Genomic DNA, 14,564 nt, shown 5'->3' on the forward strand with positions numbered 1-14,564 from the left:
TATGACTGAGTAACGTTCCACTGTGTATATACCACATTTTGTTTATCCGTTTATTTGTTGATAGACCCTTGTGCTTTTTCCACCTTTTGACTATTGTGAATAATGCTACAGTAAACATTGGCATGAGTATCTGAGTCAGTTTCTTTTGGGTATATACGTAGGAGTAGAATTGCTGGGTCATATCGTAGTTCTTTGTTTAGCTTTTTGAGGAACTGTCAAACTTTTCCACAGGGGCTATACCATTTTGCATTCCAAGTGTCAGTGGACAAAGGTTCCAGTGTCTCTGCATCCTTGACAGCACTTGTTATTTTGGAAAACATACTGTATTTTTAACATATGAAAATGAAACAAGTCTTAGTTCTAACTAAACTTTGCAGATATTATTATAAAATAATAGAAACTTTTAAAAATATAAACATGGACAAAATATGGGCAGTTTCTGTTTTTTTATTTTACTGTATGTTAGTCTTTGGTTTCTTTTTCTAATTTTGAAAAAGTGTGATATAAAACAGCGGAAGTATCACTTCTTGCTTCCTTTGAAAATATCCTCAGTGTAAACTGCTTTTGGTCTCAGTTCAGTTCAGTGGCTCAGTCATGTCCGACTCTTTGCGACCCCATGGACTGCAGCACGCTAGGCAGGCTTCCCTTTCCTTCACCAGCTCCCAGAGCTTGCTAAACTCACATCCATAGAGTCGGTGATGCCATCCAACCATCTAGACTTTTAGCCTAGGTAAACCTAACTGACAGAGAAGGCAGTGGCAGCCCACTCCAGTACCTGGAAAATCCCATGGATGGAGGAGCCTGGTAGGCTGCAGTCCATGGGGTCACTGGGAATCAGACACGACTGAGTGACTTCACTTTCACTTTCATGCATTGGAGCAGGACATGGCAACCCACTCCAGTGTTCTTGCCTGGAGAATCCCAGGGATGGGGGAGCCTGGTGGACTGCCATCTATGGGGTAGCACTGAGTCTGACACGATTGAAGCGCCTTGGCAGCAGCAGCAAACCTAACTGAAATTTCAAATCCCAGCCTTATTTTACTAACAATACAGTTTTTGTTTATCTGGGGTAAATGTGCATATGCATTTAATAGTTTGATACTTGTGATCACAAGTCATGAACCTATTTTAAAACTAGTGGCTTCTTGTCATCTATTGCTTAAAGTCATTACTTACATTTTTAAAAAATTTCCAAGTTATAGTCCATAGTTATTATTTGTCCCCAGAATAAAAAAATGTTCTGAAACATAATGGAGGGCTTCACTAAAAATTTGCCATTAAATAATCTGTGCCATGATAGTAGAAAAGATTTTCTTTTAAACCTAACGTATTTTTCTTTTTTTAAAAAAAATAGGAGCAAGCATTTGATCCTTATGAAACATTATCCCAGGATATTCTTTCACCAAAGTTTAATGAACATTTTAGTAAGTTGATGGCCAGACCTGCAGTGGCTCTACACTTTCAGGTAAACTTAAATTGAATGCTGTTTTGTTTTTTTCTAATAAAGAAACTAAAGGAATATTTTACCCGTCCTTCAAAATCTGTTAATTGTAAACCTATTGTAGGTTGTCTTTTGTTTTCTTTCTTGAGTTCTTTCAATTTGTCCTTAATGTGGAAATCTTTTTTAGAACCCCATCACAAATACTGTGTGACTAGAAAAATCTGGTGGAGAAGGCAATGGCAAGCCACTCCAGTACTCTTGCCTAGAAAATCCCATGGATGGAGGAGCCTGGTAGGCTGCAGTCCGTGGGGTCGCTAAGGGTCAGACACGACTGAGCGACTTCACTTTCACTTTTCACTTTCACACATTGCAGAAGGAAATGGCAACCCACTCCAGTGTTCTTGCCTGGAGAATCCCAGGGATGGGGGAGCCTGTCTATGGGGTCACACAGAGTCGGACACGACTGAAGTGACGCAGCAGCAGCAGCAGAAAAATCTGGTACACTCTAGATCTTAGATATAGAGATGATGATGGAGAGCTATTTTAGGATCTGTTTCCCTACGAGAGATAGAACTGAAATAATAAAGAGTGGAGAATATCCTCATGTATCCTCATACTATTTTCCTATTCAGTTCAGTTCAGTCGCTCAGTTCAGTTCAGTCGGTCAGTCGTGTCCGACTCTTTGCAACCCCATGAATCACAGCACACCAGGCCTCCCTGTCCATCACCAACTCCCAGAGTTCACTCAAACTCATGTCCATCGAGTCGGTGATGCCATCCAGGCATCTCATTCTCTGTCGTCCCCGTCTCCTCCCACCCCCAATCCCTCCCAGCATCAGACTCTTTTTCCAGTGAGTCAACTCGTCGCATGAGGTGGCCAGAGTATTGGAGTTTCAGCTTTAGCATCAGTCCTTCCAGTGAGCACCCAGGATTGATCTCCTTTAGAATGGACTGGTTGGATTTTCCTATTAGGACTGTCATTTAAAGGAGATAGGTATATTAATGGAGATTATGCAAGTTAATTGGTTCTGTAATGCCGTTAGATAAAATGAGAGTAAGTGGAGAGAGACAAAGTTACATTTTACTCTCTCAACACTTAACAAAGGTTAGATTGGCATCGATGATCCTTGACTACTTACTGCTATAGAAGCTTCCTGCATTTAGGCAGGCTCTTCTCCCTTAACATATGAATATGGTCAGATCTTTATTGTCCTAAAACAAGTGAATAAATGAACAAATCTTTGTTACTCTTAATCTTACCCCTTTTGTTTTTTTCCATTTGTAGCCAATTATCTTATATTACTTTTTATCATTCTCTATCCGACTGCTACCATCTGTGCTCTAACCAGGATATAACACTAAAACCTGCCCTGGACAATGAACTTAACCGCCAAATCTTGTGGTTATTTTGATTTCATGCTTAATGTCTGTAGTATTTATGAATATCCTTCTTGCTCTTTTTTACTTCTGTGATACTACTTTTACATAATTTTCATCTTCTCTGGTTTCTTCTTCTCAGTTTCCTTAGTTGCAGGTGTTACCCAACTTCTTGTATCAGCTCCTGCTGTTCTGTTCCTTTGTGCTGTCCTTAGAAGACTTTATCCATACCCTTTGCTTTCATCTGTATGCTGGTGACTTCCTTATTTGTATTTTTAACCTATAACTTTCTTTTGAACACTGGATGTGTGTGTGTGTGTGTATACACCTTCATATAACCAGCAACCTTTTGAGCTAATTCACTTGAATATCCCACAAGGACTTCAAATATAAATAAATAAAACTGAATGTATTGTCTTCTCCCTTCCTCCTTTACTGTGAATTCCCATTATTATCATCTATTCCTCAAAAACTTGTCAGTTTGGAATAAAAGTTACACTTAATTCTCAAACTTAATTGAAGAAATAATTTTTAAGTTAAATCTTAGATATTCATTAAACCATAAATTAAGCATTAGTTAAATGGAACCGTATGCTTATAAGATCTTTGCATACTCATTAAAAGTACAATTGTTTCATCCTTATTTTATTAGTTATTCTTAATACTGCTGCTGCTAGGTCCCTTCAGTCATGTCTGACTCTTTGTGATTCCATGAATTATAAATAGCCCACCAGACTCTGTTCATGGGATTCTCCAGGCAGGAATACTGGAGTGGGTTGCCATGCCCTCCTCCAGGGCATCTTCCTGACCCGGGGGTCAAACCCATGTCTCTTAAGTCTCCTGCATTGGCAGTCAGGTTCTTTACCACTAGTGCCACCTGGGAAGCACCCGGTAATTCTTACTGTGAGATTTTAATGTTTCTGACCCAATTATTTAAGCTATTATTCCAGATATTCAGTGAAATTCAGAGTTAGATAACACCGTTTTTCAGGCCAAACTCACTTGTACTCTATTAACGTAAAACAAATTTTTCATCTGTAAGATGAAAAAGTAATTAAAAAACACAACAAAACTTTAAAAGATGTAGGCACACTTTAAGAATATGAGCTTTGGAGTCAGAACTTCTGGCCTTGAGCCAATTATCTTACCTGAACAAATCACTTAATCTCTGTGAATCAGTTACTTATTTGTAAAATGATAATGATAATGTATGCCTCTACTGTTATGAAAATTAAACAGGAATACACTAAGGACATTTGGCACATATTAAACATGCAGACATTAGTGTCTGTTGTCTTTAGAGGCCTCCTTACACTATAAACATACATTGCATTAATATTTTAGAATACACTTTAGTAGCCATTTCAGTGCTAATTAACAATGTAAATGACAATTCTATAGACTAAATTTAAAGTTTCATCTTGCTTCCAGTTAAACCATTGTATATAAAATACATAAACCTATATCCAGCATAATCTATATCACTGTCTTAATTAAATGATAAAAGAAATTAATCTCTGCATATTCTGAAAGTCTATTGAACAAATTATATTTTACTTCAGTTAACAATAGGTGAGAATTATGGGTGTGTTTACCTATGAGGATATATTTTAAAAACAGCATCTTCAACTCTTTCTTCACATTGTGTATTGCTTCTGTCTGTATTTACCTAATGAGATATAACACTTTAAATAAATATATCACATTTTAAATCAACCTGAGGGACTTTTAAATGCCTCATAAATTTTAGAAAATCATTTATTCTGCGGACTATTAGTTTTCAAAACTGGGCTATACCTGCTGCTGCTGCTGATTTTCCAGGTGATGCAATGGTACAGGGGGCTTCCCTGATGGCTCAGCAGTAAAGAATCCACCTGCAATGCAGGAGATGTGAGTTTGGTCCCCAGGTCTGGAAGATCCTCTGGGGGAAGGAAATGGCAACCTACTCCAGTATTTTTGAATGGGAGATCCCATGAACAGAGGAGCCTGGCTGGCTACAGTCCATGGAATTGCAAGAGTTGGACACAGCTTAGCAAAAACAACTTAGACTAAAGAACATCAACTTACCAGTACAGGTATCTGAAGAGAATTAGTTTCTAATCTTACTTTATGTTTTTGCATTCTCTTCCAATTTTTCCTACACGTTACTTATTATCCTATGGAGTTTCCTAAGGTCATGCATTAATCCAAGGTGTAAAAATCTCCAGGGTACCAATCAGAAAAAAAAAAAGATTGCTCCTGAAGAAGAGTTTGTTATTGTTGTTCAGTCACCAAGTTGTGTCCTACTCTTTGTAACCCCACGGACTGCAGTCTACCAGGCTTCCCTGTCCCTCATCATCTCCCAGAGTTTGCTCAAGTTCATCTCCAGTGAATTGGTGATGCCATCCAACCATCTCATCCTCTGTTGCCCTCTTCTCCTTCTGTCTTCAATGTTTCCCAGCATCAGGGTCTTTTCCAGAGTCAGCTGTTTGCATCAGGTGGCCAGCTTCAGCATCTGTCCCTCCAAGGAGTATTCAGGGTTGATTTCCTTTAACATTGACTGGTTTGATCTCCTTACTTTCCATGGGACTCTCAGGAGTCTTCTCCAGCACCACAGTTAGAAAGCATCAGTTCTTCGGAGCTCAGCCTTCTTTATTGTCCAGCTCTCCCACCTGTACATCCATACCAGAAAGACCATAGCCTTGATTATACAGACCTTTATCGGCAAAGTGATGTCTTTGTTTTCTAGCACTCTGTCTAGGTTTGTCATAGCTTTCCTGCCAAGAAGCAGTCGTCTTCTAATTTCATGACTACAGTCACCATCTGCAGTGATTTTAGAGTGCAAGAGGAGGAAATCTGTCACTGCTTCTACCTCTTTCCCTCCTATTTACCATAAAGTGATGGGACCAGATGCCATCATCTTAGTTTTTTTGAGTTTTAAGCCAGCTTTTTCATTCTCCTCTTTCACCTTCATCAAGAGGCTCTTTAGTTCCTCTTCACTTTCTGCCATTAGAGTAGTGTCACCTGCCATATCTGAGGTTGTTGATATTTCTCCCAGCAATCTTGATTCCAAAGCTTGTAGCTCATCCAGCCTGGCATTTCACATGACGTGCTCTGCATATACGTTAAATAACAGGGTGAAATAAACAGTCTTGTCATACTCCTTTCTCAACCCTGAACCATCAGTTGTTCCATACAGGGATCTGACTATTGCTTCTTGACCCACATACAGGTTTCTCAGGAAACAGGTAAGATGGTCTGGTATTTCCATCTGTTTAAGAGTGTTTCACAGTTTGTTTGTTATGATCCATGCAGTCAAAGGCTTTATTATAGTTAATGAAACAGAGGTTGATGTTTTTCTGGAATTCCCTTGCTTTCTCTATGATTCAGCAAATGTTGGTAATTTGTACTCTAGTTCCTGTGCCTTTCCTAAACCCACCTTGAACTTCTGAAAGTTCTTGTTTCCTGTACTGCTGAAGCCTAGCTTGGAGGATTTTGAGCATAACCTTACTAGCATGGGAGATGAGTGCAATTGTCTGGTGGTTTGAGCATTCTTTAGTACTGCCCTTCTTTGGAATTAGGATAGGGATTGACCTTTTCCAGTCCTATGGCCACTTCTGCGTTTTCCAAATTTGCTGATATATTGAATGCAGCACTTTAATAGTATCACCTTTTAGAATTTTAAATAACTGCTGGAATTCCATCCCTGCCACTGGCTTTATTGGCAGCAGTGCTTCCTAAGGCCCATTTGACTGCACACACCAGAATGTTTGGCTCTAAGTGAGAGACTGCAGCATCATGGTTATCTGGGTGATTAAGATCTTTTTTGTATGGTTCTTCTGTGTATTTTTTCCATCTCTTCTTGATCTCTTCTTTTTCTATTAGGTCTTTATTATTTCTGTCTTCTACTGTGCCTGTCTTTGGATAAAATGTTGTTTAATGTTTCCAACTTTCTTGAAGAGATCTCTTGTCTTACCCTTTCTGTTGTTTTCCTCTATTTCTTCTCATTGTTCATTGAAGAAGGCCTTCTTTTCTCTCCTTGCTGTTCTCTGGGACTCTGCATTTAGTTGGGGGTACCTTTCCCTTTTCCCTTTACTTTGCACTTCTGTCTTCAGCTACTTGTAAAGCCTCCTCAGAAAACCACTTTGCGTTCTTGCATTTCTTTTTGGTTTTGTTTGCTGCCTCCTGTAGAATATTAAGGACCTCTGTCCATAGTTGTTCAGGCATTCTGTTTACTAGATCTGATCAGTTCAGTTCAGTTGCTCAGTTGTGTCCAACTCTTTGCGACACCATGAACTGCAGCATGCCAGGCTTCCCTGTCCATCACCAACTCCCAGAGCCTACTCAAACTCATGTCCATCACGTTGGTGATGCCATCCAACCATCTCATCCTCTGTCATCCCCTTCTCCTCCCGCCTTCAATCTTTCCCAGCATCAGGGTCTTTTCCAGTGAGTCAGTTCTTTTGCATCAGGTGGCCAAAGTATTGGGGTTTCAGCTTCAGCATCAGTCCTTCCAATGAATATTCAGGACTGATTCCCTTTAGGATTGACAGGTTGGATCTCCTTGCAGTCCAAGGGACTCTCAAGAGGCTTCTCCAAAGCCACAGTTCAAAAGCATCTATTCTTCAGCGCTCAGCTTTCTTTATAGTCCAACTCTCACATCCATACGTGACTACTGGAAAACCATAGCTTTGACTAGACAGACCTCTGTTGGTAAAGTAATGTCTCTGCTTTCTAATATGCTGTCTAGGTTGGTCATGGCTTTTCTTCCAAGGAGCAAGTGTCTTTTAATTTCATGGTTGCAGTCACAATCTGCAGTGATTTTGGAGCCCCCCCAAAAATAAAGTCTGTCACTGTTTCCATTGTTTCCCCGTCTATTTGCCATGAAGTGATGTGACCGGACACCATGATCTTAGTTTTCAGAATGTTGACTTTTAAGCCAAATTTTTCACTTTCCTCTTTCACTTTCATCAAGAGTTCTTCTTCGCTTTCTGTCATAAGGGTGGTATCATCTGCATATCTGAGGTTACTGATATTTCTCCTGGCAATTTTGATTCCAGCTTGTGCTTCATCCAGCCTGGCATTTCACATGATGTTCTCTGCATATAAGTTAAATAAGCAGGGGGACAATATACAGCCTTGATGTATTCCTTTCCCAATTTGGAACCAGTCTGTTGTTCCATGTCCAGTTCTAACTGTTGCTTCTTGACCTGCATACAGATTTCTCAGGAGGCAGGTAAGGTGATCTGGTATTCCCATCTCTTTCAGAATATTCCACAGTTTGTTGTGATCTAGTCAAAGGTTTTGGCATTGTTAATAAAGCAAAAGTAGATGTTTTTCTTGAACTCTCTTGCTTTTTCAGTGATCCAGAGGATGTTGACAATTTGATTTCTGATTCCTCTGCCTTTTCTAAATCCAGCTTGAACATCTGGATGTTCACAGTTCATGTACTGTTGAAGCCTGGCTTGGAGAATTTTGAGCATTACTTTGCTAGCATGTGAGATGAGTACAATTGTGTGGTACAGTTTGAACATTCTTTGAACATTCTTTGGCATTGCCTTTTTTTGGGATTGGAATGAAAGCTGACCTTTTCCAGTCCTGTGGCCACTGCTGAGTTTTTGAGATTTCCTGGCATATTGAGTGCAGCACTTTCACAGTATCATCTTTCAGGATTTGAAATAGCTCAACTGAATTCCATCACCTCCACTAGGTTTCTTCGTAACAATGCTTCCTAAGGCCCACTTGACTTCACATTCCAGGATGTCTGGCTTTAGGTTTGTGATCAGACCATCGTGGTTATCTGGGTCATGAAGATCTTTTTTGTATTGTTCTTCTGTGTATTCTTGCCACCTCTTCTTAATATCTTCTGCTTCTGTTAGGTCCATACCATTTCTGTCCTTTATTGTGCTCATCTTTGCATGAAATGTTCCCTTGATATCTAGACCTAATACCGTGAATCTCTTCATCACCTCCTCTGTATATTCATAGAGGATTTTATTTAAGTCGTACCTGACTGGCCTAGTAGGTTTCTCTGCTTTCTTTAGTTTAAGCCTGAATTTTGCTATGAGGAGCTGATGATCTGAGCCACAGTCAGCTCCCGGTCTTGTTTTTGCTGACTATATACAGCTTTTCCATCTTTGGCTACACTGTAATCAATCTGATTTCAGTATTGACCATTTGGTGATGTCCATGTGTAAAGTGATCTCTTGTATTGCTGAAAAAGGGTGTTTGCTATGACCAGTGAGTTCTCTTGGCAGAAATGTGTTAGCCTTTTTGCCCTGCTTCATTTTGTACTCCAAGGCCAAACTTGCCTGTTACTCCAGGTATCTCTTGACTTCCTATTTTTGCATTCCAGTCCCTTATGATGAAAAGGACATCTGTTTTTGTTGTTAGTTCTAGGAGGTCTTCTAGGTCTTCTGATCACCTTCAGCTTCTTCGGTTTTGGTGGCTGGGGCATAGACTTGGATTACTGGGATGTTGAATGGTTTGCCTTGGAAACAAACTGAGATCATTCTGTTGTTTTTAAGGTTGCAGCCAAGAACTGCATTTTGGACTCTTTTGTTGACTGATGGCTACTCCATTTCTTCTAAGGGATTCTTGCCCACAGTAGTAGATATAATGGTCATCTGAATTAAACTCACCCATTCCCATCCATTTTAATTCACTGATTCCATTATGATAAAGGAGAGGGGAAGCCTGTAAAGTTCTCATGCTTGAACACGCTATGTTAGAAGCAGTTATAGTTTCTTTCAGGTGCTTCCTGTACTTAAGACTGTGATATTAACATGTGTATTTCAATTTAAGAGTGAAGTCAGACCTCTTGTGGAAATTTAGTCTGATCTGGCTGTTTATTTTGACAGTGAAGATTGGCTGTATCAATTAAGTTATATGACAGCATTTTTCTGAAGTTAAATGAGCTAAATCTGAAATTTATTTGATTGTTGTTTGGTGAAATAGGTTTAAATCACATCTGCAATGTACCACACCCCCCCCAAACACATTCTTTGTAACTACTTAAACTTACAACATTTTGAGTAAAAGTGACATAAAAATCTGTGAGAAGATGTATAACTTTTCAGCATTCCTTTATGGTATGTAGAAACCAAAACTTTTGGAAAAAAAGCTGAGAAGACTATTATTAAAGTTATATTAGCCATGAAAGATGAAATGTATATATTTAATTATCTGATAACTTAAAGAAGGAAAAAACTTGATTTTAGCACTTCGATTTCAATATAGAACGCTTTCAGTATAGTTTTGATACATCTCTATCTTGTTTGTTTTTTTTTTAAAGTCATGCCCAAAACACAAATGAGGTTAGACTAGAAACTAGGTCCATTAAAGATATCTGTACCCTTATGTTGCTGTTGTTTAGTCTAAGTTGTTATTTTTGTTGTTTAATGTAAGTTGTTGTTGCTAAGTTGTGTGCAGCTGCTGGGATCCTAGCAGCTTGTGGGATCTTAGTTCTCCCACCAGAGATTGAAACCAAGGCTCCAGCAGTTAAAGTGGCAAGTCCTAACCACTGGACTGCAGAGAGGTCCCCGTATCTTGTATTCTTAACAACTACTTCTGTTAGACACTGCTGTTTACATAACCTTTATATCAGAGATATACTGTTTTGTCTTTTCACTTTGCAGTCCATTGCTGATGGTTTTAAAGAGGCAGTTCGTTACGTCCTTCCACGCCTTATGCTGGTGCCAGTGTATCATTGTTGGCACTATTTTGAATTATTAAAGGTAAGATAAAAGTTTTCTGAACAAAAAGAAATACTTAGATTTATGAGACTTAAAATCTTTTTATCTGATGTTAGTTTTAATAGTTTTTATTCATATAAAGAAAGTATCTTAAATGTCTTCCTACTTCCCATGGACCATAGAGAAATGCCTTTATTTTTTATATTCATGTAATTTCCAAGTTTTAGATAGGGGAAAATGTATCTTTATCTATCACTCGATAATATAAATTCTCAAGTAATAACATTAAAAAGTTGACTTTTTAAAAATTAATTTTTGGAGACACACAGCAACAATGGTTTAACTTCATATTTTATAAAGGTAATTAATAACTTTTATGTTTAACATTGTTCTTAACTTCTGTCATATATAACTTGTGAAGAAAAACACGTTTAAAGTTGATACCTTTTGCCCATGCAATGTAGTAGATAGAACCCAAGTAATAAATTAAAAATTAAAATTGTGATAAAACTTGAACTTGTTTTTAAATATCAGTACACATAAAAATATACTGCATTTCTAAGGGTGTAATATGTAGTATAAACTTTATTATGATGTATACTTAGAAAAAAATGTAAACATGCTTTATAATAAATAAATGTATAAGCACACCAGAGGTAAGTCATTGCTCTGACTTTAATGGCAGTTACTTTTTGCTTTTCTTTACAGTTTGACCACCTATGTATATGTCAGTAAAAATATATGTAACCTGTTTCTGAGCTTTTTATCAATTAGATCAAATTTTTATAGTATTTTGCATCTTTTATCTTCTCTCAAAGTTACATTGATATTTGTAAGATTCATTGATCCCATGGACAGCAGAGCCTGATGGGCTACAGTTCATGGGGTCACAAAGAGTTGTACATGACTGAGCGACTAACACACAACATAAGATTCATTGATGTTATTTTTATGTTTTTCTAATTTAATTTTCTTCCACTGTTTGAATAAACCATGATTTATTTATTGTTCTCTGGCTGAACAGCAGGGTTTTTTGCTATTATTGATAACACTTGTATGGATATTCTTTTTTCTATTTCTTGGTACACATGTGCATGCATTTTGTTTCTCTAGAGTATGTACTCAGTGTTAGAATTGCTTGGTCATAAGGTGTGCATGTTTTCAGATTTAATAGATGAGGTCAAGCAGTTTTCCAAAGTGAAAAGTTTTCCAAAGTTATACAGTTTTACTCCTATCAGAATGCATGATGTCTCTCTTTATGCATTTTTTCATATTTAAGATTTTGTATCATATGATCTATTTATAATGGTAACTAATGTTTTTATTTTATATTTTCTTGATTATTAATATGCTTGTACATATGTTGATTGGCCTTTTGAATAACTTTTTATAGTATCGTTCAAGTGTTTTGCCATTGTAAATATCTTCTGGGCCTTGTCTTTGCAGTTTTTCTGATTGTTTTTCTTACTGTTGTGCATCAACTAAAGCTGAATATGTTCCATGTTTCTAAGAGTTTTGAAATTAAAAGACGCTTACTCCTTGGAAGGAAAGTTATGACCAACGTAGATAGTATATTAAAAAGCAAAGACATTATTTTGCCAACCAAGGTCTGTCTAGTCAAGGCTATGGTTTTTCCCATGGTCATGTATGGATGTGAGAGTTGGACTGTGAAGAAAGCTGATCGCCGAAGAATTGATGCTTTTGAACTGTGGTGCTGGAGAAGACTCTTGAGAGTCCCTTGTACTGCAAGGAGATCCAACCTAAACTGCAAGGAGTCCATTCTAAAGGAGATCAATCCTGGGTGTTCATTGGAAGGACTGATGCTAAAGCTGAAACTCCAATGCTTTGGCCACCTCATGCGACGAGTTGACTCACTGGAAAAGACTCTGATGCTGGGAAGGATTGGGGGCGAGAGGAGACGGGGACGACAGAGAATGAGATGGCTGGATGGCATCACCGACTCGATGGACATGAGTTTGAGTGAACTCCGGGAGTTGGTGATGGACAGGGAGGCCTGGCGTGCTGTGATTCATGGGGTCGCAGAGAGTCGGTCACGACTGAGCGACTGAACTGAACTGAACTGAATGAGATCATGTGTGGTTTCTCTTTATTATTCATTCTTTAAAGCCTTCAGTTCAGTTCAGTTCAGTCGCTCAGTCATGTCTGACCCTCCGCAACCCCATGAATCACAGCACGCCAGGCCTCCCTGTCCATCACCAACTCCCGGAGTTCACTCAAACTCATGTCCATCGAGTCGGTGATGCCATCCAGCCATCTCATTCTCTGTCGTCCCCGTCTCCTCTCGCCCCCAATCCTTCCCAGCATCAGAGTCTTTTCCAGTGAGTCAACTCGTCGCATGAGGTGGCCAAAGCATTGGAGTTTCAGCTTTAGCATCAGTCCTTCCAATGAACACCCAGGATTGATCTCCTTTAGAATGGACTGGTTGGAAGCCTTAAACCCTACTGTATAGATATTATATCTCTGTGTATATAGAGTATACTATCTTTGTCTGTATATAGACACTGTATCTATACCAAGTTGTTGATTTAGACAGCCTGTTCTAACTTTTCCATCTAACTCATTAGTAATATTTAAAATAAAAGCCAGAAAAACTGTACTTAGTAGACATCTAGGCAAAGAAATCTTTAGATGATTTCTAATGAACATCTTGGCTTCCCTGGTAGCTCAGTGGTAAAGAACCCACCTGCCAAGGCAGGAGATGTAGGTTTGATCCCTTCATGAGGAAGATCCCCTGGAGAATGAAATGACAACCCACCCAGTATTCTTGCCTGGGAAATTCCATGGACAGTGGAGCCTGGCGGGCTACAGTCCGTGGGGTTGCTAAAGTCAGACAGGACTTAGCGACTAAACAGCGACACCAATGAATACCTACTTCAAGAATTCTTTTTTTATGGAGTCTTAATACCCATAATGTGTGATACTGGAGCTCTCTAGCTTTTGTACACAAATAGATGAGCAACTTGATTTTGTGTATCTCCATGGAGATTAATGGGTCCATAAATTACTCATAGAAAGGATTGTAGGCTTCGCATGAATAATGTATTAGCAGCCACAGATGTATATTTAGATTCCTAAAAGTTTTTAGAGAATGTTCATGTCTAATTGGAAATCCCATCGTTAGTTTTATAGTTGCCTTCTAGTATTTGCCAACATTTAAAAATCCCAACTTAACTATAATAGAAGCTTACTTGTTTTCCCCTGTCTAGATGATTGGTTTTAAAATCTCTGAGGTCTGAATCTAAAATCAGACGTTGACTGTAATAGCCTGATTCATCCTAATGCCACAGCTACTTTTACTATCAATTAATTACTGGACACCCAAGTATTTTTAGTCATTGTGATTGGGACTAGTAAGTTGGTCAGTTAATTGAAAATGAACTGAAGAATCATAAGTCATTTTAATTATCAATCATAAGCATTTTAATAAACACACACAAAACCCCTGGAGATGAACATTTGTATATATTTATATGCTAATCTGTTGACTTAGGGTAAAACCTTTTCTTTGAGTATGAATCTTGCTTAAGCCACAAAAAGTATCTCTATGATTTCTATTTTCCATTTATTTTAGATGGTTCATAACCTTGAAGATCCTTGTAAAGCAATCTGATTACAGAAATCTAAATTTTTATAATTTTTCCAAATCTTTTATGATTTGTCTTCCCTATATCTTTTAAAAAAAGACTTGCCTTTAAAGTTATTAGATTTGAGTGTTCATATATTTTTATAGTCATATTTCTTTAGCTTATATAGTTATTGAATTAATACATAATTACAACATAAGCACAACTGTCATTCATATTTAGAATCATTTACTACTGATTCTTGGTAAGTATATGACTCAATTAGTGGGATCAGAAGGGCCTAGGTATTCTAGAAAGTGACCCATTTTTTTATAGCATTATTGACCTGTGGGAATCAGTCTGTATGTTGTACAGTGGGAATGAGCCATAGTAAGAAATACATTTAACATCATGATAATGCTATATGAACACACACACACACAAAGCAAAAAGGTTTTTGAAATGCTACTCAGCATTTCATGCAATATA

At 38.1% G+C, this 14,564-nt stretch overlaps 1 protein-coding gene across 1 annotated transcript in view; it reads left to right on the plus strand.

The window, feature by feature from the left end:
• Positions 1 to 14,564, plus strand: part of SOS2 (SOS Ras/Rho guanine nucleotide exchange factor 2) — a 103,277-nt gene that overhangs the window by 40,080 nt on the left and 48,633 nt on the right. Inside the window, exons 7-8 of the mRNA XM_055436064.2 lie at positions 1,355 to 1,465; positions 10,435 to 10,533. Of these exons, the coding sequence (XP_055292039.1) occupies positions 1,355 to 1,465; positions 10,435 to 10,533 (210 nt within the window). The remainder of the gene's footprint in view (positions 1 to 1,354; positions 1,466 to 10,434; positions 10,534 to 14,564) is intronic.

The sequence above is a fragment of the Moschus berezovskii genome, chromosome 9 (genome assembly GCF_049115385.1).
Source record: "Moschus berezovskii isolate FMDL1 chromosome 9, NW_MosBer_1.0, whole genome shotgun sequence".
Classification (NCBI taxonomy): domain Eukaryota; kingdom Metazoa; phylum Chordata; class Mammalia; order Artiodactyla; family Moschidae; genus Moschus; species Moschus berezovskii.